At 71.3% G+C, this 25,775-nt stretch overlaps 1 protein-coding gene across 1 annotated transcript; it reads left to right on the top strand.

The window, feature by feature from the left end:
• On the top strand, positions 1–25,543 carry SARDH (sarcosine dehydrogenase). Its single transcript, XM_084899647.1, has 21 exons — positions 1–153; positions 2,998–3,350; positions 4,808–4,986; positions 5,475–5,654; positions 5,996–6,119; positions 6,254–6,354; positions 7,163–7,267; positions 8,063–8,192; positions 9,901–9,987; positions 10,172–10,262; positions 11,203–11,344; positions 13,241–13,324; positions 14,439–14,552; positions 15,865–16,003; positions 16,930–17,043; positions 18,158–18,305; positions 19,378–19,471; positions 22,964–23,126; positions 23,385–23,553; positions 24,336–24,471; positions 24,871–25,543. Exons 2-21 carry the CDS (start codon positions 3,026–3,028, stop codon positions 24,994–24,996), a joined length of 2,751 nt encoding a protein of 916 aa, XP_084755773.1. The 5' UTR covers positions 1–153; positions 2,998–3,025; the 3' UTR covers positions 24,997–25,543.
• The last annotated feature ends 232 nt before the right edge of the window (positions 25,544–25,775 follow it).

Raw genomic sequence — 25,775 nt, forward strand, 5'->3', positions numbered from 1 at the left:
CTGGCTGCTGCGCGGCTCTGGCTGCTGCGGGGCGATAGCAGGGCTGGTGGGCGGGTCCTGGGCCGCTTCCTGCCCCTCCGCCAGGTCCGCGGGCAGGCACCCGTCCACCCTCCTCCTGCAGCTGCGGGGCTCCTCCGGCCCCTGAGGCTCAGGGTAAGTGGTGGCCACCCCGCACCCCGCACCCCGGGGTCCTGCACCCTCACCCCTGCCAGCGGGTGTCCTCCTGGGGGCGGGACAGGCTGTGGGGGCCCCGGAGCAGGCTAACGGGGGAGCAGCTGCTGCTGGGAGCAGAGGACTGGGCCAGGTGGATAGTCCAGACTGGGCCAGGTGGATTGGGCCAGGTGGACAGCAGGACTGGGCCAGGTGGACAGCGGGACTGGGCCAGGTGGACAGCGGGACTGGGCCAGGTGGACAGCCCAGACTGGGCCAGGTGGATTGGGCCAGGTGGACAGCAGGACTGGGCCAGGTGGACAGCGGGACTGGGCCAGGTGGACAGCCCAGACTGGGCCAGGTGGATTGGGCCAGGTGGACAGCAGTACTGGGCCAGGTGGATAGTCCAGACTGGGCCAGGTGGATTGGGCCAGGTGGACAGCAGGACTGGGCCAGGTGGACAGCGGGACTGGGCCAGGTGGACAGCCCAGACTGGGCCAGGTGGATTGGGCCAGGTGGACAGCAGGACTGGGCCAGGTGGACAGCGGGACTGGGCCAGGTGGACAGCGGGACTGGGCCAGGTGGACAGCCCAGACTGGGCCAGGTGAACAGCTGGACTGGGCCAGGTGGACAGCGGGACTGGGCCAGGTGGACAGCGGACAGCCCGGACTGGGCCAGGAGGACAGCCAGACTGGACGGGGGCGGATGGGCATGAGGCCGCCTCCCAGGGAGCGGAGGCCGGTCAGAGGCCGCGGGTGCGGGGTGCAGGGCGGGTGCGGGGCGGGCGGGGGGCGGGCGGGGCCGGTGCCCCGGGGAGTTTCTGGCACCACGTGAGGCGCTGTCCACAGCGGGCACCGCTGGGCTCCTGGGAGGTAAGTGCGGACACAGCCCAGGGGTGCGCCCCGCGCCCGGGCACCCGCGGAAGGAGGCAGGTGGGGTCAGGCCTGGGGCACGGGGGCCAGCCGCTGCCCCAACCCCAGCCCCCCCAGAGCCTCTCAGACCACAGCTCCCTGGTGCCCCCCGGCCCCTCTGGGAGAGGGTCACGGGGCTGGGCCCTCACCCCACCCCCAGCACGGCCCAGCCTCCCTCCCCCACCAGCCTGTGCCGCCTGCAGACGGAGGTCAGGAGGGCAGCAGAGCCCGCCCGGCTCAGGCCCGGACCTGCTCCCCCCGGGCCGGCAGCGGCCCTGGGACCTTGGCTCAGCCCCCGTGCCTCAGTGCCCCCCGTAAGCCGGGGACACTGGCCTCAGAGCGTCTGCGGAGCGAGGCGGGTGCCCGGGCGGGCACTGGGCACATCCTGCCATGGACGGGGCCTTCAGGCAGGCAGTTCGTCGGCGTCCGTCCTGACGATTCACGGTGGTTGGCATGGCTCACCCACCCCCATCACTCCACCCCTCGAGCGCTCCCTGCCCTCTGCTGGCCGGGCTTCCCCGCTGCGGGCAGGGCAGGCAGGGCCCACCCCGGGACTCCTCCCCGGTGAGGAGAGGGGCCCCGGTCCTGCTCTCCTAATCCGGAGATGTTTCTGGCTGGGAAGGCCTGGGAGGGCTTCCCGGAGGGGGAGGGACCCTAAGTGAGCCCTGAAGTCCACTGGAGGACCCTGAGGAGGGGACGGGTGAGGGAGAGGCAGGAGGGAGCCCTGAGCCCTGACCCCAGCGGCCTGGACCTCCCTGCCTCTCCCCGTCCGCCCGGTCCCAGAGGGCGCTGGGGCCGGCGGGCAGAGAGGACTATGTCTGGGGTTGAGAGGGGAGTTCCCCAAGGGGTCGGGCTGGAGGGGGAGTGTCCCTGCCTCAGGCTGCCCCACCGGCCCTGGGACCCCCGCTCCCAAGCACACCGCCTCCCCCTCCCACCCACCTGGCGTGTGTCCAGGTGGCTCCGTCCTTCGTCACCCCAAGGTTCTCATCATCCCTGGGTCACTGCGTCTCCCCTGTCCCAGCACCACCCTGCAGCGCCAGACCTGGGGTCACCAGGCCCCACCCCCAGGGTCACCGGGCCCCACCCCCGGGGTCACCAGGCCCCACCCCCATGGTCACCATGCCCCACCTCCGGGGTCTCCAGGCCCCACCTCCGGGGTCTCCGGGCCCCACCCCCGGGAAGTGCCTGGGGCTCTCCAGGCTGCTGGACAGCCTCGCCCCATCCCCATCCTTGCCCAGTGCCTGTCTGGGTCTGTGTTCTCTGGACCTTGGTCCTCAGGTCCCCTCCCGTCCTCCCTGCCCTCTCCTAGGGGTCACCGCACTTCCCAGGTCTCATTTGGCCGCTCCTCTCCACCCCCAACAGAGCCCCCCGCCCAGGCACAGCCCTGCCCACTCTCCACTCCCTGGGCCTCCACTGTGGTGCCCTGGCCCCACCAGGCCCTGACATGTGTGCACCAGGCCCTGACATGTGTGCGCCAGGCCTCAGCGGCCCTGACGTGTGCCCTAGGCCCTGACAGGTGTGCGCCAGGCCCTGACAGACATGTGTGCGCCAGGCCCTGACAGACATGTGTGCGCCAGGACCTGACGTGTGTGCGCCAGGCCCTGACAGACATGTGTGTGCCAGGTCCTGACGTGTGTGCCAGGCCCTGACATGTGTGCCCCAGGCCCTGACATGTGTGCCCCAGGCCCTGACAGATATGTGTGCACCAGGCCCTGACGTGTGTGCACCAGGCCCTGACAGACATGTGTGCGCCAGGCCCTGATAGACATGTGTGCCCCAGGCCCTGACAGACATGTGGGCGCTGGGCCCTCACTCAATGATGCAGGAGCACAGGGGCGTGGCAGGAGGGGCCTGGGCACAGTGTGGGGGCACGGTGCCCGGCTCTCCTGTGCCCCCCCGCGACGCCCGTCCACACCTCCCCCTGCTCTCTCCCCAGCTCCCCGAGCGCTGACGCCGGCGTCGCCATGGCCTCGCTGGGCCGAGCCCTGCGTGCGGTGGCCACGCGCCCGCGCCCTCGCCCCGCTCCGGGCCCGGGGCCGCGTCCCCTGAGCAGCGGGGCCGGCCCGGCCGCGGAGAAGAGCGTGCCGTACCAGCGGACCCTGAAGGAGGCGGGGGACCCTGCGGCGGCCCGGGGCCCCAGCCGGCCCCTGCCCAGCGCGGCCGACGTGGTGGTCATCGGCGGCGGCAGCCTGGGCTGCCAGACCCTGTACCACCTGGCCAAGCTGGGCGTGCGCGGCGTGCTGCTGGAGCGGGAGCGCCTCACCTCGGGGACCACCTGGCACACTGCAGGTGGGGGCCGGGCGCTGGGGGTGCTGGGGGTGCTGGGAGGGCGCCTAGGGGGGCGCAGGTGAGGGACCTAAGGGGGCACTGGGAGGGGGCGCTGGGAGGGGTGGGGTGGGGGACAGACTCAGCGAATGGCCGGGACCACGGGCAGAGGCAGCGGAGTGGAGCAGGGAGCCGGGCAGATTGGGGGTCCCCCCGCTTGCCCCCGAGTCTGAAGCTGTGGTGGGAGGAGGGAGTCCCGGGGTCAGAGGTCAAAGCTGAGCTGTGAGCTGGGAGCCAGCTGTCTATTCAGAGAATGGAAGCCCTTCCCGCACAGGCACCTGGGTGAGGGCGGACCCGGGGCAGGAGGTGGACGGGGAGGGCCACCCAGGTGGTCGGACGGGGTCCTCCGGGCCCCCAGCTGTGGCTGCGATTCTCTGCCAACCAAGCAGTGCCCGTCCCAGGGTGTCACCTTCTGCCCCAACCCGGGGCCGGCTCCCGGCTCCAAGCTCCCAGCCCCCCGGCTCTGGGCTCCTGGCTCCGGGCTCCTGGCTTCCAGCTCCCAGCCCCCGGCTCCCGGCTCCAAGCCTCCGGTCCCTGCTTCCCAGCTCCTGGCCGCCGGCCCCCAGCTCCTGGCCCCCAGCTCCCGGCTCCCGGCACCCGGCTCCCGGCACCCGGCTCCCGGCACCCGGCCCCCAGCTCCCGGCCCCCGGCTCCCGGCCCTCGGCTCCTGGCTCCTGGCTCCCAGCTCCCAGCCCCTGGCTCCCGGCCCCCCAGCTCCCGGCCACCGGCCCCCGGCTCCCGGCCCCCGGCTCCCGGCTCCCGGCTTCCAGGGACAAACACTCCCGACTCCCCCAACATCGCCCGCATGAGTGAGCGCTCCCCACGGAGCTGGGAAGCCTCAGGCACCACACATGTTGGGGTGACATGAGGCCGCCCACACAGCCTCGCCCCCCACCCCCCACTGCCCTCCGTCCGCCAGGGCAGCCTCGGCCTCGCCGTCTCAGCCTCACCCGGCCTCCACTCCCAGACTCACCGAGGGGCAGCTGTGGGTGAAGGGCGCTGGGTAAAGTGACCCTCTTCCCCCGGGGACGGCTCAGCCCAGGCCTCGGCACCCAGCACCCGGCACAAGGCACCCAGCACCCGGCACCCAGCACCCGGCACACAGCATACGGCACCCGGCCCCCAGCCCCCGGCACATGGCACCCGACACACAGCACACAGCACATGGCACACGGTACACGGCACCCGGCACCCGGCACACGGCATACGGCACACGGCACCCGGCACGGCAGGTGCTCTGTAGACGGAGCTTTGGGGTCACTCCGCGCTGCCCGAGGCCCAGAGGCCGTCCTGAGCAGCCGGACCCGTCATCCTCACCGGCCCGGGGCTGCCGGGGCCACCATAAGGGCCGGTGCTGCCTGGTACCCGGGCCCGGCCGGGGCGGGTGCGGCTCCCCCGCGTACCGACGGCGCCTCCCGCAGGCCTGCTGTGGCAGCTGCGGCCCAGCGACGTGGAAGTGGAGCTGCTGGCACACACAAGGCGTGTGGTGAGCCACGACCTGGAGGCGGAGACGGGGCTGCACACGGGCTGGATCCAGAATGGCGGCCTGTTCATCGCCTCCAACCGGCAGCGCCTGGACGAGTACAAGAGGCTCATGTCGGTGCGTGTGCCCCGCGGGGGGGGATTCATGGGGGGTGCACCCCGCGGGGGGGGGTGCGCCCCGCGGGGGGGTGTTGCGCCCAGCGGGGGGGCCCATGGGAGGTGCGCCCCGCGGGGGGGGTTCATGGGGGTGTGCCCTGCAGGGTGGGGGTGTTTGTGGTTGCTGCACCTGCAGGGTGGGGGGGCCTCTTGAAGGGGGTGTGCCCTGCAGGGAGGGAGCCCCAGCAGATCTGGGTTGGAACCTGGCGCTGCCCCTGTGGCTGGGCCACCGGGAGGAGTCTGCCCGGAGCCTCAGTGCCCGCACCTGTGAGACGGACCGCGGAGGCGGGAGACGCCAGGCAGCGGGGTCCATATCGTCCGGGTGGCTCCCGGGCCTGGGCGTGGTGGCGGCCAAGGCTTCTGGAGGCGGTCAGGGCGCCCTCGGGGCGGGGTGGAGGACAGCGGCCGGAGGGCTGCGCCCCGGGGCTCAGTCCCTGTCCCCGCCCCCAGCTGGGCAAGGCCTACGGCGTGGAGTCCCACGTGCTGAGCCCGGCGGAGACCAAGGCGCTGTACCCGCTGATGAATGTGGACGACCTGTACGGGACCCTGTACGTGCCACACGACGGCACCATGGACCCCGCCGGCACCTGCTCCACCCTCGCCAGGGCCGCCACCGCCCGGGGAGCGCAGGTACGTGGCCGCCGGCCGGGCGCCGCCCCAGCCCGCCCTCTGCCCAGGCAGCAGTGCCCGCGCCGGCCCGGGGTCCCCTCCCCCCAGCATTCCCCAGGTTGTGCCCGCTGGGCCAGGGCCTCCCCGCCGCCTTCTCGTGGCTTTATCACACGTGGGGCCGCCGCCCGCGTGACCCTCAGGCTGCAGGGAGACGCAAACACCTTTTAGTCAACGACCAGCCCCTTTGTGAGAAAGCCGGTGAGCGGGGCGGGTCTCCGAGCGAGGGGCAGCCTGGCCTCGGAAGCGGGGTCCCCCTCCCGCCGGGTGGGGTGCAGAGCCCGTGGCAGCCCCCTCGCCCGCAGGTCATCGAGAACTGCCCGGTGACGGGCATCCGCGTGCGGACGGACGACTTCGGCGTGCGGCGGGTGGCAGCTGTGGAGACGGAGCACGGCACCCTGCAGACGCCCTGCGTGGTCAACTGCGCAGGTGGGCGGGCCGGCTCCGAGCGGCCACGGCCTTCCTCCGGGGAGGGCCCGGGGGGCCGCCTGGGGCCGTGGGGCCGGGGAGGGCCGTGGTCGGGCGGACGGTGCCAGCAGGGCTGACCGCCCCTCTGCCTGCAGGCGTGTGGGCGGAGGCGGTGGGCCGGATGGCGGGCGTCAAGGTGCCGCTGGTGGCCATGCACCACGCCTACGTGGTGACCGAGCGCATCGAGGGCATCCAGGTGGGCGCCACCGGCCGGAGGGCCCGGGCTGGCTGTGGGAGGCGCGGAGGCCTGGGTCTGGGCAGGGGCCCCGTGGCGGCGTGTGCCGAGGCTGTGGAGGGCCTGCAGGCCGCCCGGACACGGCCAGAGGGTCTGGGTGGGGGCATCCAGGCCAGACTGCCCATGGGCAGGGGCAGGCCCAGCACAGAGGGTCCCGGGAGCCTGGCCCCGCCCTGGGCCGCCCTGCGATCACTGGAAGGGCCGGGCAGGCCGCTCTGCGACGTGGAGGGGAGGGGTGGGGCGCTGGGGTCTCCCTTGGCCGCGTTCCCCGGGTCATGGAGTTGCTGTGATTGAGGGCCCCCTCCTCAGGCTGCTGTGTCCCCCCAGGTGGGCGCTGGGGTGAGCAGTCACCCAGCGCCGCCGGCAGAAGGGAGGCCGGTTCTGCGGGAGAGCTCTTGGTGGCCACCAGGGGGCGCCCTCGGGCCGCAGTGGGCTCCGGCCGCTGAGCTCAGGCCCAGGACTGGCTGAGGGCAGCAGGGGCTGTGTCCCAGGCAGGGGCACCAGGATAGAGGGCGGCCCTCATCCCCGGGGCCTGGTCCCTGCCCGTGCCTGACCTCCAGGGACCTCTCAGGAGAAGCTGGGGGTCGGCCAGGGCCCCTCCGTGAAGTTCAAGGTCAGAGGCAGGCGGGGGTTATTTGTTTAGTCACGGTGCTGTCCCCAGGCCCGTGTGCCCTGGGGGTCCAGGCTGTGCCCGCACCAGCCCCAGAGCCTCTGAGCCTGTGCGGGAGGAGAGAGGAGCTGGCTGACCCGGCCTCTGCTCGGCTTCTAGAACATGCCCAACGTCCGCGACCACGACGCCTCCGTCTACCTCCGCCTCCAGGGGGACGCCCTGTCCGTGGGCGGCTACGAGGCCAACCCCGTCTTCTGGGAGGAGGTGCGGCTGGGGGGGATGGGGAGGGGGGAGGGGAGGGGAGGGGTTGGGGCTGCGTCTCCCTCCGCCTGCAGCTCCTGGGGTGGGTGCTGAGCCACGCAGGCCCCAGCCCACAGGGTCAGTCCCCTCCCCGCTGACCCCGAGCGCCTGGCCTGCGGCAGGGCCGGCCCTCGGCAGGGGGAGGGCTCCCTCAGGTCCTTGCCTGTCAGCCAGCAGCACGTGCCCGCCCCCTCGGCCACCCCAGGCGCGGTCGGCCACCGCCTCTCATTTTCCTGCATTTAGTCCACAACTGGAATGCACCATGGCCAGTTGGGGTCAGCTTCTGCCTTACTTTCTGGGAGACAGGGAGACAGATAAAGCCCCTGTCCCGGGGGACCTGTGTTTTGGCCGGAGACACGCAGGAATGCTGAGCAGGGCCCTGCAGAGAGCAGGTGGGAGCGGAGCTGCTGGCCAGGTGCAGCCTGAGGGCCAGCTTGCCCTTCTCGAAGGAAGGAGGGAGGTCGTTGTGGCTGTGGGCCGGTGGCAGCTGGGGCGGGCCGGCTCCTGCAGGGCTTTGCAGACCACAGAGGAGCCTTCAGAGCAGGCGGCCGTGATGGGACCGGGAGAGCAGGACGGAGCAGGGCGGGGAGGCAGGGCCTCCGGGCAGAGGCCACGGCCAGTCAGGAGCAGAGCTGGGGGCCCGGGGAGCAGACAGGCCCTGCTGGGGGCCCGGGAGGGGGACCAGCCCAGCCGTCACCACCTGCTGGGCAGAAGCTGCAGCCCCTGGGCGGCCTCACAGGGCGGGTCCCGCCCCCCCAGGTGTCGGACAAGTTCGCTTTCGGCCTCTTCGACCTGGACTGGGACGTGTTCACCCAGCACATCGAGGGGGCCGTCAACCGGGTGCCGGTGCTGGAGAAGACGGGGGTCAAGTCCACGGTCTGCGGCCCAGGTGAGCGGGAGGCCTGGGGCGGGGGCTGGCCCTGGGGGCTGAGGGGGGAGGCCTGGGGTGGGGGCTGGCCCTGGGGACTGAAGGGGGGAGGCCTGGGGGCAGGGGCTGGCCCCTGCAGGCAGTAGCTGGGTCTCTCTGCTCCCGGGGCCTCTCCCCAGCAGCCCTGGTGGTGGGCACTGCTGTGTCCTCCCTGTAGGCTGGGACCTGCGGGAGGCGGGGCAGGAGTGGCCCCCAGGGCCATGGCCAGGCTTCCTCTGCCCAGGGTGAGCCGCTGCCCCGAGCTGGCCTCCCCGAGCAGCCTGGCGGGCAGGACCAGGCGGTTAGGCGGCTGCAGCCACTGGGGCAGGTGTCCGGACGGGAGTACTGGGGTGCTGGTGCCTGGGGGGCTGCCCGGAGGAGGGACGGCCCAATCGAGCCTGAGGGGGAGAGGCCATGCCTGGGCCGGAGGCGCGCCACCCTCCGTGGCTCCCACAGGCCCCAGGGCGCCCCCTCCCTCCGGGCGCACAGGCCTGTTTGATGCCCAGCTGACGGCGGGTGAGCCCGCCCGGTCAGGGCTGTGGGGGCGGCTCCGGTCTCCGTGCCCCGGGGCAGCCATCTGTGAACCGGGATAGCACCTGCCCGGACAGCGAGAAGCCACACGCCGGAGGGCCCGCCCACCAGCAGCCCGTGTCCCCGTGGGCACAGCAGCCAGAAGCCGGGCAGAGCCGCGCCCACAGGCTGCGGGGAGGAAGGGCGGGCAGGAGGGGGGTCAGCGCCCAGCCCTCCACCCGCACACCGGTGTCCGGCCCCGCGGGCTGTCCCGGCCTGAGGAGCTTTGGCGAGGGCCGCCTCTCCCGGAGGCAGGGGTGCAGGGCGACCCACAGGGCAGGATTCGGGGAGCAGGCGATGACTCACCACCCGCAGCCTCCGGGGAGGGGCCGCAGGGAGAACAGGCCGGAAGCCATCCCAGCGAACATAGCCGGAGCTCAGCCTAATTAGCCACATCCTCGCCCCGGGCCTCGCCTGGGGTGCTGGGAGGCTCTGGGTCTGTGTCCTGGGGGGAGGTCTCTGGGGAAACGGGCCTCTCTCCTTCCGGAATGGCACAGCCAGGCCGTTGGCCTCCGGGCCTTCGGGGAAGCAGGGTTGGGAGGTCGGAGCCAAGGCGGGGTCTTGCAGGCCCTGCCCCATGCGTCCTGCACCCTCATCTCCGTGTGGCTCAGCCTGGGTCCTTGGTTCAACGTTCACAGACCCTCGTCCCCCGAAACGGCTCCCGCCGGCGTCTCCTCTGGCCGCGAGGCTCAGGACTTCCTGTGGCCGCAGGGTCAGCAACCCTGGCCTCTCTCCTTTCCTTTTATTGTTTTTAATTTTTAGTTTTAGAGAGAGGGAGGGGGAGGGAGAGAGAGGTAGAAACATCTATGAGAGAATCGTGGATCGGCTGCCTCCTGCACGCCCCACACTGGGGATCCCGCCTGCCACCCAGGCCTGTGCCCCGACCGGGAATCGAACCGTGAGCTCCGGGTTCATAGGTGACGCTCACCCCCTGAGCCCGCCGCTTTGAGAGTCTTGACTGAGGCACAGCTGCCAGTGTAGCTGCCCACGTGGCCGGAGCAGCCAGAGGGCTCCCTGGAGGAGGGGGCATGGAGTGGGCGTTGAGGCTGGGCGGGGCCCTGCCCCACCGCTGCCCCCTCGGGAGTCCCCACCTGGGGCCTCAGGCCACCCTTCCTTCCAGAGTCCTTCACGCCCGACCACAAGCCCCTGATGGGGGAGGCGCCCGAGCTGCGCGGCTTCTTCCTGGGCTGCGGCTTCAACAGTGCAGGTGGGTCCAGCCCCCGCACCCTGCGCCCCGACAGGGGTGGGGACAGAGGCCTGCAGGGACCGGTGAGGTCCTCAGGAGGCCTGCAGTGCTGCTGCCGGGGGGAGGGGAGAACCTGGGGGTGGGGGGGAATTAGGGGGGAGCAGCTGTGAGAGGGTTGCAGACTGTGCCCCCCCCCGCCCCGCAGGGATGATGCTGGGCGGCGGCTGTGGGCAGGAGCTGGCCCACTGGATCGTCCACGGGCGCCCGGAGAAGGACATGTATGGCTACGACATCAGGCGAGTGCCCGGACCCCTGCGGGCGGGGTGGCTCCGCCGGCCGCCCTGTGACCTGGGCAGGGCTGCGTGTGCTGCTGGGTCCGTGCAGGTAACCCCCCTGCAGGCCGGCCCGTGGCAGCGCTGAGCGAACCCGCGTAGAGGCCGAGGGGCAGAGGTCAGGGCTGGGGTCCTGGTTGCCTGTGAGTTGAGGTGCCCAGGCGGTGGGGTCCTGGGGCCTGTCCCGGCCGCAGTCTGGCCACGGCTTGGGGGGCTGCTGGGAGTTCAGCCGGCTCTGCTGTTCCTGCTCCTGGGGGACAGCCCCCCGGGACCCCCACTGCAGGGGTGCAGGGGTACAGGCTCAGCCAGCACGCCCGCTCCTCTGCTCGCCTCCTCCCTTCCCGGCCTGATAGGACATCACACCCCTGGGTGCCTGCCCCACGGGACCCGCCGACAGGCACTGAGACGCGGTGTGCCGTGTGCCTGCTGCCGCGGGGGCCGTGCCACGGGCGCTCCCAGGAGGGGCATGTTCCAGAACGCGAAGTCTGTGCGGGGCTTTGGGATGGACCTGCTACCCACAGCAAGGAGGGGGCGGGGGGGGGCGGGGCTTGCCTGGGGTCACCCAGGGCTGTCTGCAGGGGCAGGCAGGCCGCGTCCGACCCGGCTCACACCTGCCTCCCCGGGGCCTTGGCAGCCAAGGCCTGCCCCCCAGGCTGCCCTGCCCTGCCCAGCGGGACCTGCCTGGCACCCTCCGCCAGCCCTTCCCCAGGCCTGCCCAGGCCCGGGGTGTGGCTGGAGGCAGAGGGCACCCTGAGAGCCGGCGGAAGGGGCTGGGAGAGGCGGTGAATCCTCGGCCGCCCTCCTGGCGGGGGCAGTGCCTCCCGGGCCGTGGGGGGGGGGGCTTTGCCGGGTCCCGGCCCTCGGCCCCGCGGCAGGGGCGGCAGTGACGGCCTCCCTGTGACAGGCGCTTCCACCACTCGCTCACCGACCACCGGCGCTGGATCCGCGAGCGCAGCCACGAGTCCTACGCCAAGAACTACGCCGTGGTCTTCCCGCACGACGAGCCGCTGGCCGGCCGCAACATGCGCACCGACCCGCTGCACGAGGTGCCCGGGGCTCCCAGAGGCTCCGGGGCGGGGTGCCCGGAGGCGGGATATCTGGAGGCGGGGTGCCCGGAGGCGGGGTGTCCGGAGGTGGGGTGTCCGGAGGTGGGGTGCTTGGAGGCTGGTGCCCGGAGGCGGGGTGCCCGGAGGCGGGGTGCCCGGAGGCGAGGTGTCCGGAGGTGGGGTGTCCGGAGGTGGGGTGCTTGGAGGCTGGTGCCCGGAGGCTGGTGTCCGGAGGTGGGTGTCCGGAGGCGGGGTGCCCGGAGGCGGGGTGTCCGGAGGCGGGGTGCCCGGAGGCGGGGTGTCCGGAGGTGGGGTGCCCGGAGGCGGGGTGCCTGGAGGCGGGGTGCCCGGAGGTGGGTGTCCGGAGGCGGGGTGCCCGGAGGCGGGGTGCCCGGAGGCGGGGTGTCCGGAGGTGGGGTGCTTGGAGGCTGGTGCCCGGAGGCGGGGTGTCCGGAGGCGGGGTGCCCGGAGGCGGGGTGCCCGGAGGCGGGGTGCCCGGAGGCGGGGTGCCCAGAGGCGGGGTCTGGGGGCCACCTGCGGGCGAGCGGCAGGTGAGGAGGCGGCCCGCTCATTCCCAGGCGCTTACTCAGGCCGGAGCTCAGGGTGCGCACTGGGTCTCCCTGGCCTCTGGGCGGGGGCGGGGGGCGGGTTCTGGGGGAGGTGCCGGGCAGTGTGTGCAGTCCACGGCAGGGGGCGCCATCAGACGGCGGCCCGCGGAGAACTCCATGCCTGTCCTTCCTCTCGGGTCACACCTGGCAGTACCCACCACGCACCACCACGCTCCACCCCGCTCCACCATACACCACCCCACCACCATGCTCCACCATACACCACCCCGCTCCACCCCGCACCACCACGCACCACCACGCACCACCACGCTCCACCCCGCTCCACCACACACCACCCCGCTCCACCATGCACAACCCACACCAACCCGCTCCACCACACACCACCCCTCACCACCCCGCACCACCCCGCTCCACCACACACCACCACGCTCCACCAGAGACCACCACGCACCACTCTGCACCACCATGCTCCACCACGCACCACACGCACCACCCCGCTCCACCTCGCACCACCCTGCTCCACCACGCACCGCCACGCTCCACCCCGCACCGCTACGCTCCACCACGCACCGCCACGCTCCACCACGCACCGCCCCGCTCCACCCCGCACTGCCCTGCACCACCCCGCACGACCACGCTCCACCCCGCTCCACCCTGCTCCACCACACTCCATCCCGCTCCACCACGCACCGCCCCGCTCCACCCCGCACCGCCCTGCACCACCCCGCACCACCACGCTCCACCCCGCTCCACCCTGCTCCACCACGCTCCACCACGCACCGCCACGCTCCACCACGCTCTACCAGACACCACCATGCACCACTCTGCACCACCACGCTCCACCACGCACCACACGCACCACCCCGCTCCACCTCGCTCCACCACACACCACCCCGCACCACCACGCTCCACCCCGCTCCACCCCGCTCCACCCTGCACCACCAGGGGCTGCGGCCTCAGCACAGAACCCCACTCCCCAAGGGCTGGAGCCCCGCACCGGCTCTCCTGGCAGCTGGCGGCTGCCCGGCTCTCCGCAGGTGGGGGACAGAGAGCAGGATGTCATCTCTGGAAGGACAGGCCCCCCTCCCCATCTCATTCCACCCCGTCCCTCCCAGAGGCCCGTCTCCATCTCCTCATCCCGGGGAGTGTGGGCCGGGGCTCTGTCCTCCGCAGAGGGGTACGCTGGGGTTCTGTGGGGGGCGCTGGGGGGGGCAGGATCTCTCAGCCCGTACGCCCTGGGGTGTGACGTCCAGGTTTGACGGCTGGCTGCCCCACCCGGGGTGTCCGGCCTGGCGTGACAGGTGCTGCCCCCCCGCCCCCCCGGCAGGAGCTGCTCGCACGAGGCTGTGTGTTCCAGGAGCGGCACGGCTGGGAGCGGCCAGGGTGGTTTAACCCCGGAGGCGCGGCCCCGGTGAGCCCCCCGTCCTGACCCCACCACCTGTCCCGGGCGCTGAGCCGCCGGCTGCCTGGCCCCGGGAGCTGGTGCCCGCTGCGGGCTGGGCGCACCCCCCCTGGGTTGCAGGAGGAATCAGAGCGTCTCCTCATAATCTGGTTCACGTATTTTTGGCAACAGCAACTGCTCATTTGTGAGGGGGCGGCTTCGCAGGAGGCTTCTCGCCCCGTGTGCTGCCTTGTGAGCTGGGATTTCACACCGCCCTGGCCTCGGGGTGCCCTCCTGGGGCTCCGCCCCCCCGCCCCCCCCCCCCGCAGCCCCCCAGCGGGGTCCCCGAGGACCCAGGCCTCAGGAGGGTCAGACCACCCTGTCTGCCCTGGGGCAGCCCGCAGGCGGCCTGGAGGCTTAGGCCGATGGGGAGTGTTTGGTCCCGATTGGAGCAAATTAAACCCTTTCCTGCTGCTGTGCTCCGCCATCCCCTCCCCGCACAACCCCCGTCTCCATGGCAACCACATCCCCGGAGTGCTCCGGGCCATCGCCAGGGGAGCAGGAGCTGAGCTCCCTCACGCCTCCGCTCGGGTCTGAGCCCCGCTGGGCGCGTCCCTCCTCCTGGGCCCGTAGCACCCACTCCCCACAGGGCCCAGCGCCTGCCGTGCACCCCCGGGCGAGGGCCACGCTGTCTGACACCCCTGGGACCCGGGACCCGGGACAGGTCTTCGTGTCCCTGTGCCCGCTTCCTCACCCACAGCAGGGACCTCCTCCTGGGAGAGGGCACTCTCTGCAGGACGTGGTCCCCCACTGCCATGGCGACAGCCTCAGGGGAGGCGCTGGGCCACCCCTCCTCCATCCCCGCCCCTGGCCGCCCCCCACTGCCTGGGCGCTGAGTTGAGAGCCCTGAGGTCCTGGTGGACCCCCTCCTGCTCCCCATCTCCCACACCTCAACTTCATGCCCTTTCCCCTCCATCCCCCTGGGGCCCCCACGACTCAGAGGCCCACCCACACACGCGCTCAGCGATGCCGGTGTCACGTGGGCGGGTGTAAGGGTCTGGGTGTCTGTCCTGGGGACCAGCCGGCATCTGTGTGTGGGGAGAGGGGGAGGAGGGCGGACCGGGACCAGCAGGCTCCTTCCCAGGTCCTGGCCTACGACTACTACGGGGCGTACGGGCACCAGGCGCACCAGGACTACGCCTACAACCGGCTGCTGGGGGCCGAGTACACCTTCGACTTCCCGCCCCACCACGAGGTGGTGAGTGCCCCCCGCCCCCGGAGGAGACGGGGCTCCTGTGGGCCGGTTCCCGGCCGCAGCGCTGCCGGCCCCGCTCCGTCCCGGGCCCGTGGGGCTGACTCCGTCTCCAGGAGGCAGGTGATGTCTCCCGCCCCAGCGCTGCCTGGTCTGCACCGAGACACGGCCGGGGGCAGCGGCACCGCTCCGGGCGGCCGGCCTGGGTCCGGCTGTGTGGCCTCGGCCCCCGAGCCTGGTCCAGAGCCGGGAGCCCGGTCAGCTTTGTCAGCGATGACCCTCCTCCGGGCCCAGCGCAGGGCGCCCTCTGCAGAGCAGGCCTCTGGGGGGACAGAGCAGAGCCGCTGGGGAGGGTCCATGGTCAGTCTCTGGGGAGGGTCCGTGGTTCGGCAGGGGAGGCCGGCCAGACAGCTCCCTGCCCCTCGCCGCTCCCACTCTGGGTGCAGGTGACGGGCCTGGGCCACACGGGGGCATTCTCAGGGCAGCCAGTGAGGACGCACCAGGCCGGCTCCTTCACCACTTGGTCAGAACCTCACTGTCCGCACACGTGGCCGTTGGGAGAGGCGGGGTGGCCCCATAAGTGCCTCCGAGCCCGGAGCCCAGCGCCCAGGGAGGCCCCACTCTGAGGGGCCGCAGCGCTGGGGGTCGCCCGCACAGCCAGCGCCCTGGCTGGCTCCTGCGCAGACACGGGGCCTCACTCAGGAGCGCCTGGTGGGGGTGAACCCCTGTGGTCGCCCTGAAACGCCTCATACTTTTTGGTCTCCTCACCTGAGGGCATTTTCCCACTGGCTTTGAGAGCAAGTGGAAGAGACAGGGAGAGACAGAAACACCGACGTGAGAGAGAGAGACATCGATGGGCTGCCTCCTGCGCCAGCTCTGACCAGGCCCGGCCAGGGAGGAGCCTCAATCACATAGTTTGTAGTTTTAATTCCAATTTGTACTTTCGTTACGTTTACTCGTAAGTATTTTAAAGTTCTTTCACACGCCACGCGTTTACTGTCACGCCGATCGGTGTCTTCTGAGTCCCCTGGCGGTGTTCCCTGGTCTGTGGGCTGTTGTTTTCACTGACCTGAGAGTGCCCGTGTCCTGCGGGATGTCAGTGCCATTCCACTGTGGCCGAAGGACATCTTTGTGTGACTTTAATCCTCCTCAGAGTATTATGTGCTTTTATGGCTCATGGTCTAGCCTGGGTGTGTCCGTGTGTCACGTGTTTCTGAGCTGGAGGGGACGAGGGGGCTCAGTGGGTGGCAGCAGAGAGCCCAGTGCCCATGCTCCTGGGCGGGGGCACATCTCAGAGCCCGGCCTGCCCGCCCCCCAGATCCGGCGGGAGTGCCTGGCCTGCAGAGGCGCGGCGGCCGTGTTCGACATGTCCTACTTCGGCAAGTTCTACCTGGTGGGCGCCGACGCCAGGAAGGCCGCCGACTGGCTGTTCTCCGCCGACGTCAGCCGGCCCCCAGGTGCGCGGCCAGGCGGGTCCTGTCCTTCAGGCTTCCGCTCCAGGCAGAGCTCCTGGCACAGCCCTGGGCACAGGGACAAGGTGGCACCTCGGGGCTCCTCCAGCACATGCTCTGCCCCTCGGCCTGGCCTGCGCCCTGTCCGGATCCCGTGTCCTCACCACCAATCCCGGGCCCAGGCTGTCGGCCCCCTGCCCCCCCCCCCGCCCCCTCCCTCCACCCTCGCGGCCCCTGTACTCTGTTCCAGAAAGGATTCGAGGTCCCCCCACCCCGTTCAATGTCCCTTGGCACTGCCCCCTCCCTCCCAGGGATGCTTGCGCCAGATTAGGTTCCAGATCAAATAAACACAATGCCCAGTTAGGTGTGAACTTCAGAGAGAGAACAGGGAATTTCTCAAAATGTGTTGTGTGATACTGGGACAGTCCTCTTCTGTTTTATCAACCACACACCACCTTACCCACCAGCACGCCACCTCCCCCGTCCTCGGTGTCAGTCCCGGGGCGGCTGTGACCCTGTCACCCACACACCACCCTACCCACCAGCACCCCACCCTCCCCCGTCCTCGGTGTCAGTCCCGGGACGGCTGTGTCCCTGTCACCCACACACCACCCTACCCACCAGCACCCCACCCTCCCCCGTCCTCGGTGTCAGTCCCGGGACGGCTGTGACCCTGCGCGACCTCAGTGACCGCCTTTCGGTTTGGAGGCGAGAGGCCACAGCAGGCGTCACCAGGCCACGCTCCCCGGACGCTCGGGGGACCCTCCTGCCTCCGTCCCGGCTTCTGGCTGCGCTGTCCTTCCTTCCTGTCTTTCCGTCTCTGCCTCTGAGGCCCAGGGCCGCCTCCCTGCATTTCCTCTCCCTGTGAGGACACCGCCATGGTGTATCAGAACCCCACTCACAGCCTGCCGTGTACGGCCCTCCTCCCGCAGGCGCCACGGTGTACACCTGCATGCTGAACGCACAGGGCGGCACCGAGAGCGACCTGACCGTCAGCCGCCTGGCCCCCGGCCCCGAGGCCGCGGCCCTCGCCCCCGCCTTCGAAGGTGAGCGAGACCCAGCCCTGGCCCTGCCTGGCCCTGCCCTGGCCGCTGCCCCGGCCCTGCCTGGCCCTGGCCCGGCCCTGCCCTGGCCCTGCCCTGGCCCTGCCCTATGCCTGCCCTGGCCCTGCCCCTGCCCCTGCCCTGGCCCTGCCCTGGCCCTGCCTGGCCCTGCCCTGGCCCTGCCCTGGCCCTGCCCCGGCCCTGCCCCGGCCCTGCCCTGGGCCTGCCTGGCCCTGCCCTGGCCCTGCCCTGGCCCTGCCCTATGCCTGCCCTGGCCCTGGCCCTGCCCCTGCCCCAGCTGCTGCCCTGGCCCAGCCCTGGGCCTGCCTGGCCCAGCCCCTGGCCCTGCCCTGGCCCTGCCTGGCCCTGCCCTGGGCCTGCCTGGCCCTGCCTGGCCCTACCCTGGGCGTGAGGGTGGCCCCGCTGACGCCGCTCTGTGCCCGGTGTGTCCGGTGGGCGGCTGTGCTGTCGGTGAGCCCGTCGGTCCCTGGCGCTCCCGGCAGCCGCGGCGTGGGTGTGGTTCTGAGCCACCTCTGACCACAAAGGGCCAGGGTACCAGCCCGCAGGGAGCCGCTAGCCATGGTGCCAACGGGAATCCAGTCCGGGCTGCAGTGCCCAGCGCCCCTCCCTGCCCGCCCGCAGCTGCCGGGCCTGGGCTGGCCTCCGGTCCGGTCCCCGCCCTCCCATGCTGGGATGAGAGAGCGCAGGCCAGGGCCACCAGTGCCGGCCTCAGTGAGTCCTGATCCAGGCCGGGCGGGTGCCCGGGACCAGGGACACGGGCACACGGTGACAGGAAGCTGGTGGGCTCTCGGCTCACAGAGGACAGGAGCCGGTCCCAGGCTGCCCGCCTGCTGACGTGGGGCCAGGTTCTCCGTGGCGACCTGGTCTCGGGCTCACACCCTCCCGGGTCGGGAGCCTCAGATTCTCCCAGGAATGTGCTCCCTGGTGTGTGGGGTCCTCAGGGTCCCACACCCTGGCCTCCCCCAGGGACAGCCCCACGTTGGGTCCTGGGTGTGAGGGTCCAGGGCCCTGGCTGGTCACGGCTCTGCTGGTCCCTCTCTCAACCGTCCTGCGCCAGCCCCCAGCCCCCAGCCCCCTAAGGCTGCTTCCCTTCCAGGCGACGGCTTCTACCTGGCTGTGGGCGGGGCCGTGGCCCAGCACAACTGGTCGCACATCACCTCAGTGCTGCAGGACCAGCGGTTCCGCTGCCAGCTCATCGACAGCTCGGAGGACCTGGGCATGATCAGCATCCAGGGCCCGGCCAGGTGAGGAGGGGCCCTGGCCCGGCCCTGTTCCTCCGGCTGGGACCCGCGGGCAGAAGCCCTACTGTCCGATGGGAAGCCTGGTTCGCTCATCCATCGGGGGAAGCTAGCGGTCCATGAGGGATAAACCGTCTTCAGCGCCCTAAGAGGCAGAGAGACTTCCCGTGTGACTCGGAATCGCAGGTCAGGGCCCGCATCTCAGAGCCACACACGCTCTGGGAGCGGCGGGCCAGGCTGGTCCTGCCTGCTGCCCGGCTGAGGGCGTGTCCGCACGGAGCGGCCACCGGCCTCTTCCTGCGCCTCCGGAGCCCGGGAGACGCCGGCGGGCGGCACTCACCCCCGTTCCCTCTGTAGTGTTTACGGGGTTCCCACCCCCCAACCCCGAGGAGCCCCGCCCAGAGAGGGGCACGCGGGCAGCTGCCCACTTCCCAGAGGCCCCTCTGGGCTTCAGAGGAGGAACCGGGGTGGGGGCAGGAGGGGAGGCACGTCGTGTGGAAGCCGCCCGCGGGCGCCTGTGGGCTGCCAGCCCCGTGCCAGCGTCTCCCGGCTGGCCCCAGCCTGGCCGCCCCCCTCCCTCCCTCTCTCCCTCCCTCCCTCCCTGGCGGGGTCAGACTGCCCTCCCGGGCACACGGCAGGTGAACGTGGGTCCTTACAGAGCAATCGAATAGGATCTGAGCGGCTTGTGCACTTGAGCCGTCAGGTGTCCGAATTCGGTTGCCTGCGGGACCCAGGTCTGTAGCGGTGGGGGGAGCGCCGGGCAGCGGAGGTGGTCGGATGGGGGTGGCGTTAGATGGTTAGTCACCGTCCCAGCCTCTGTCCGCCCACCGCGGAGGGAGCTCATGAGGGCGTGTCTGTGGGTCTGCCCTCTATCCAGCCGCCGGCTCCTTCGCTGTTGCCGCAAGGGGGGCGTTCGCTGCCGGTTTGGTGCGTGTTCGTCCTGCCGCGCCTTCATTGGCACCGGCCTGCGGTCCGCCTGCCCACGAGCACGGGGATTGGTCACCAGTCTCTCCTGGCACGGAGCACACACCCAGGGGTGCCAGCGGGTGTTTGACTGACCAACTGTTCTCGCTCACAGCCGGGCCATCCTCCAGGAGGTGCTGGAGGCCGACCTGAGCAACGAGGCCTTCCCCTTCTCCACCCACCAGCTGGTGCGAGCCGCCGGGCACCTGGTAGGTACCCGCTGTCTGTCCCCGGGTTGTGGGCGGCACCACCTGCTGAAGGAGCACACCGGGGCTGGCGCCGGGGACCTCGTGCCCTTGGGCATGGCTATTACCCCAGAGCCTCGGCCCCCGCTGTGCACAGAGACCCCGGTCCTGCCCTCACGCCTGCCCTCAGGCTGCTCAATGCCCGGACTCCTCCAGCTGTGACCGAAAACGTGTCCTGACGTGAGCGCGTGCCCTGTGTGGCTGCAGGGTCACCACGGCAGGGCGGCAGGCACGGGCAGTCGCTGTCGCAGGGTCCCCACGGCAGGGTGGCAGGCACGGGCAGCAGGCACAGTTCGCGGTGGGCAGCCGCTGTCGCAGGGTCACCATGGCAGGGCGGCAGGCACGGGCAGCAGGGCACAGGCAGCAGGCACAGTTCGCTGTCGCAGGGTCCCCGTGGCAGGGCGGCAGGCACGGGCGGTCGCTGTCGCAGGGTCCCCACGGCAGGTGGCAGCCGGCGTGGCCAGGCCGTCCCGGAGGATGATGTTCCTCCCGTTGGGCTCAGAGGTTTGCGGCTGCCCGGCCGGTGAGAAGGGAGAAGGCACAGATCTGTGTCTGAGAAGCGGACGTGACCATGAGGACGGGTTGGGCGGACAGACAGCCGGTCCTGTTCTCATCTCCGTGTCCAGCAGGGGCCTGGGCGGCGGTGGAGGGAGCGCTGGGCGGGGCCGTGCTGGCCGGCGGAGGGGCTGGAGGGGCGTCTGGGTCCTGTTAGCGGATGAACAGCCGGCGATGACATCGGCGGAGGCCGCCAGGGGGACACAGACAGGCTGCTCGGCTCCCGCCGCCCTGCAGAGGCCGGGCTGGGGGAGCAGGAAGCTGGGGGTGTGTGTGTGTGTTTGTGTCTAGCTCGCTTCCTGGCTCCTCGGTGCCAAATGGCCTGCTGGGACCAGAGAGGGTGGGCACCTCGCAGGAGCAGCACAGCTCGGCCGGGTGGTGGCTGCACCCTGCCTTCCCCGCTGTGGCTCCTGGGCCTGTGCAGAGTCTGAGCTGGGGGGCTCAGCGTCCGTTCAGCCTCTGTGGTTCGGGGGGGCGGTTCGTTGGGGAGAGGACCAGGTGGGAACACTCCCTCTCAGCCAGGCGCTCCCATGAGGCACCTGGAACGGGCTCTTGGATGACGGTCCGGCTGCCTCCAGCCCCTGGGGCCGCCCTGGCCACCTCCCAGGTCTGGCCGCGCCGAGGGGCCGGCTCTGCGCAGGGTTGGCGGGACAGAGGCCGGGCCTCGGGTGAACCTCTCCCGGGTGATAAGCAGGCAGACATGGGGGGCGGGGGGGCGGGGTTAGGGCGTGCGGACTCCTCCCCGCACTGGCCCGGGGCTGGCTACTGGTTTTGTCCAAAAGGACTTACTGCGTGTGCCCTCGTGTGCTTCTAACCACAGTGCCGCCGGGGCCGAGCGCCGGGCCTGGTGCACCCCTCTGCCTCCCTCTGTCCACCTGGCACCGGACGGGGTGGGCCTGGCACCGGACGGGGGTCGTTAAGCAGATTCCGGGAGAAGCTGGCGCAAAGCTTGCCTGCCCGTCTGGGCACCAGCGCTTCATTGAAAACCCCGGGCCCTGCCAAAGAGGATGAGAAAGGAAGCCCTCACTCAGCGAGTGGGGAGGAGAGGGAGAGGGGGAGAGGGAGAGGGAGAGGGAGAGGGACAGACGGAGAGACAGACAGGCCCCAGGTGCTTCCTTCTTCCCTGGCTGGGGCCGATGCTGACACGGAGGGGACCACCCTGCGTGCACATCTGTGCGCGGCCTCGTTCCCTCCCGACCTGGCAGCCGGTTCCTTGTTCTATGAATGTTCTCTGAGCCGCTCTGCGCGCCACATCCTCGCTCAGCCCCGGGAGCCCCTGTGCCTGGGCGTGGGCGCGGGCCCGTGTCCCCTCCTCGGAGCCCTGTGACCATCGTCCCCCGGCCGTGCCCTCCCACAGCCTCGCTGGGACCCTGAGTCCAGCCTGTGGCCATGGTGTCTCCTCCCAAAGGCCTCTGCGCCCGCCAGCCCCTCCGGGGGTCACACCCGGGTTGAGGTTGGGGGTCGGGCAGGGTCCTGCGGCCACAGCCTAGCCTGCGCTGGAGGGTGGCCTGGGCGGGGTGGGGGCAGGGGGGCGCGCTCCCCAAGGAGCTGACGTCAGAATGAGGAGGGTCCCAGGGACAAGTCTGAGCAGGGAGAGGCTAGTCTTGGCAGGAGGAACACAGATGGCAGAGGCCTGTGCTGGGGTCACAGACGTGCATGGGCAGAAGCTGGGTCAGCACAGAACCCGAGGGCGCAGGGGCAGTGTCACCCCTTTGTTCAAGAGAGCTGGGGGCTGGGCAGGCCTGGCTTCCGGTCCCACCCCTGCCTTCTTCGGGGCTGCCTCTCAGGCCTCAGTTTCCCCATCTGCAGGGCCAAGGCCAGACAATGTCCGGGCCACAGTCTGCGCAGACGTCCCTCCTCCCGGGTCCGGGATCTCACATTCTCCCAGACAAGGTCCTGTCTGGCCCTGGCCGTGCTGGCGCCCCATCCCTCAGTGTGAGGAGGCGCTGGGGCCGGGGCGCGGGGCCGGGCCAAGTGTTTATGGGAGATCGCTGGGCTCCGGCCAGGCAGATGGGGAGCGGGCCGGGGGCCTGTGTAGCCGGCGAGGCTCCGGGCTGCAGGGCGGGGACGGCGAGCCCTGAGCCTGGACCACCGCCCCGGCCCTGCTTGCACGGCCAGGCCTGCGGCGCCCACGGGACCCTCGCTCACAGCGGGCGGGCGGGCGGGCGGGCCCTGGCTGAGCAGCGTCCCCAGCCGCGCAGTGTCCGGGTTTTGCAATAATTCTCCAAGCTGCTTGGCTCGGGCCGTCTCCCAGGAGCCTGCATTCCTAGAGGCAGGACGGAGGGCCGCGACGCCGTCCCTCGGCAGCCAGCTGACCAGATGGCCTGCCTCCCCACACGTTGGCCTCGAGGCCGTGGAGGTCCCGGTGGGAAACGTGGTGCCTCTGTGAGGACGGGGCCCCGCAGAGCAGCCGGCGCCGGGCTGCAGGCTCCGCGCGAGACACGGCGAAACGGAACATTGGTTTCAGGCCCAAAGCGTCCGCGGAAGTGCCGTGGCTCCCCCGGCCTGGCACCTGCAGGGCCTCGGGTCTGGGCTCAGGCGGGCACCCAGTGCCCCCGGGATTCAGTCATCTCCCGGGAGAGCTGGCGGGGGTTCAGGGACACTTCCAGCCCCAGAACTGGAGGGAGTCCCTTTTGGCTATCCCAGCCATAGCGTTGGGGTCATTGGTTTGGGGGCCGCAGGACCCTCACACGGTCACTTAGAGGAGAGCCGTCCACTCTCTCAGCGTGCCCCCTGCTCCCTTACCTGTTTCCCAAGGGCTCCTGGGAAGTCTCTTCGGAGACCCCGCGTTTCGGGGGCGGGCTGGCGGTAACAGTGGGTGAAGCGGAACCGCCCGCCGTGAGCGGTAGCCGGGCCCTGACCCCGTGGGGCGCCCCCGCCCAGTGAGCCTGTGCCCCCCAGGTGCGGGCCATGCGGCTGTCCTTCGTGGGCGAGCTGGGCTGGGAGCTGCACATCCCCAGGCCGGCCTGCGTGCCCGTGTACCGCGCCGTGATGGCCGCGGGCGCCAAGCACGGCCTCGTCAACGCCGGCTACCGGGCCATCGACTCGCTGAGCATCGAGAAAGGTGCGCACCGGTCCGGGGCGGGGCGGGGGCGGAGGCCGGGACGCTGCTGCCCCCAGGTCTGTCCCCTCCTCCCCTGTCACTCCCTCCTGACCCCCTCGGCGGGGAGCCGGGTGCGGGGACAGGACCAGGCTCCGTTTGGATTCGGTGCCTAACGTCCCGAGAGCCGCCAGGGCCCTCCGGGACCCTTTCCCATCCCAGCCCGAGGGAGGCCGGGAGGCGGTGGGGCCTGCCGGGCGCTGAGCCGGGTGCCCCGCACAGGCTACCGGCACTGGCACGCGGACCTGCGGCCGGACGACAGCCCCCTGGAGGCGGGCCTGGCCTTCACCTGCAAGCTCAAGTCCGAGGTGGCCTTCCTGGGCCGCGAGGCCCTGCAGCGGCAGCGGGCGGCCGGCCTCCGCCGGCGCCTGGTCTGCTTCACCGTGGACGAGTGAGTGCTCCCCGGGCCGGGCACAGGGCCGAGGGGAGGATGGCTCACCTCTCTCCGGCACAGACTTCACAGGAGGGAAGTCCTGCCGAGCCACCCCCCGGTGGCGGCCCAGGCAGAGGCCGCAGAGGCTGGCCCTGCCTGAGGCAGCTTCCCAGTCACCACTGGCCCTCCCCGTGTCCCAGCTCCATCCTCCTGGGGCTCCGGGTGAGGGGACGGGGTGGGCAGGGCCACTTACATACGGGACCACGGGTGGCAGGGACCGGGCCTCCTGCCCCAGAGAGGAGCCCTCTCAGGGACCTGCCCTCTGGGTGGTGGTTTGGGGGTGACAGCCGCTCCCAGTCTGGGGCTTTCAGAGGTGTCAGGAGTGACGGGTGGAGGAGGGGGGTGGGGGAGCAGGTAGAGCTGGCTTTCCACCATCTGAGATGCCCTCCTGCCCCCAGGCTGTCTGCGTGACTGCCTGCCGGCCCCCCAGAGCAGCCTGGCGAGGTTGGGCACAGAGAGCGTAGGGCTGGCACCCCGAGGTCCGGTCTGCTGGCCGCGCAGCCTCGGAACGCCCGCCCGGGGCAGAGGCGGGGCCTCCCGAGCCTGTGCCCTCCCTGGAGGTGGCGCCACGGGGCGGGGACCTGTTCACAGACCCTCCTTCCGTCCCCTTCTCTCCACGCACGGGCCCGGGCCGCTTCACGCCGGACACCGCTCCCTCCGGGCTCGTCCCCTCGGGGCGGGCCCCCCTCCCGCCAGGCGTCCCCGGGGCTCTGGTGCCAGTCTCTCTCCTGCGTCTGCAGGAAGGTGCCCATGTTCGGCCTGGAGGCCATCTGGAGGGACGGCCAGGTGGTGGGCCACGTGCGCAGGGCCGACTTCGGCTTCGCCATCGACAAGACCGTGGCCTATGGCTACATCCGGGACCCCAGCGGCGGGCCGGTGAGTCGGGACCACGGACAGCGTGGTGGCCGCTGTGTCAGGCGTTGGCCCCCGGCCTGTCCCTCTGCCCGGGGGCCACGGGGCCACGGGGCCACGGGGCCACGGGGCCGGGCCGAGAAGCCACCTCGCTCCTGTGTGGTTTCATTTTTCTGCCCGGTCCTGAGTGCCGGGAGTGAGGGCTCTCTCACCCCAGGGCAGAACCCAGACACCTCCCGTGGGCCCAGCCCTGTTATCCCTGGGCCAGGGGCCTGGGCCAGGACGCCCCGCGGGGCAGGCCCTCGGTTCAGGGCGGCCTGCGCAGGTCGGCCTGCTCGCAGGGGGGCCGAGGTCCTGCTCCGAGAGCAGCAGGGAGGCCAGCACCCAGGGGAGTCCTGAGTGACGGCGTCTCCCTGCCCCCAGGTCTCCCCGGACTTCGTGAAGAGCGGGGACTACAGCCTGGAGCGGATGGGCGTGGCCTACCCCGCCCGGGCCCACCTCAAGTCCCCCTTCGACCCCGACAACAAGAGGGTGAAGGGCATCTACTGATGGGCCACGGGCCGGGCCCGCTGCTAGGCCGCCAGGACCTGTCCCCCCTCTCCCCCCCCCCAGGCTCTCAGAGGGCCTGCCCCCCTTGGGTCCCACGGGGCCCTCCCTGCCCTCAGGCCAGGCTGCTAACTCCACAGATGTGGATGGAGCAGGTGGAAGAGGACCCGAGGGCCCATCTCTGTCCTGGCCAGAAGGCGGACTCCAGCCCCTCCATCCCCCATCCCCTGGCGCCCGGCCAGGACCCTCACCGGCTTCCGAGAAGGTCTGGGTAGCGAGCGGAGGTGTTCAAGGCTCCCCCCACCCCCAGCCAGGGACAGAGCAGGATTGATTAGTAATGTCTGCCTCGGGCACTGTAGGGAAGGCAGCGTGCACGTGCCAGGCGGCCCTGGCCCTCTGGGTGTGGTCTCTGGGTGCAGAACTGTGGGAAGGACTTTCTGCCTCCGTGTCCCAGTGTGGAGTCCTCGCCTGTGCAGACAGGCCATCTCCTGCCTCAGTCTCCCCAGGAGCTCCTTATGACCATGTTTCAGTAAGAACCTGACGGAACCTGCCTGCCTGGGTGGCCTCTGTCCTTGCTGCGTCCTTGTCTCTCTCTCTGGGCCCCCGGGGCAGGGCCTGGCTCTTCTCTGGCACCTGCCGTGTGGCCCTGCCTCCTGCCCGGGATGGTGTCCGGCTGCCCCACCCCCACGCCCAGGTCCAGCCCCTGCACTCGCTCCCCGCCGGAGGTCACTGCCCGCTGGGCACCGGGGCCAGTTACCGGGGACCCCTCCCTGGCTCTCTGG

The sequence above is a fragment of the Pipistrellus hanaki genome (assembly GCF_964339955.1).
Source record: "Pipistrellus hanaki genome assembly, chromosome: 11".
Lineage (NCBI taxonomy): Eukaryota > Metazoa > Chordata > Mammalia > Chiroptera > Vespertilionidae > Pipistrellus > Pipistrellus hanaki.

Bases quoted from the DNA above. Each gene is read 5' to 3' on its own strand.
- SARDH (XM_084899647.1), top strand. From the start codon at position 3,026: ATGGCCTCGCTGGGCCGAGCCCTGCGTGCGGTGGCCACGCGCCCGCGC. The intron at 5,655-5,995 runs GTACGTGGCCGC...CCTCGCCCGCAG, and splicing joins CCACCGCCCGGGGAGCGCAG to GTCATCGAGAACTGCCCGGT. The intron at 10,263-11,202 runs GCGAGTGCCCGG...TCCCTGTGACAG, and splicing joins ATGTATGGCTACGACATCAG to GCGCTTCCACCACTCGCTCA.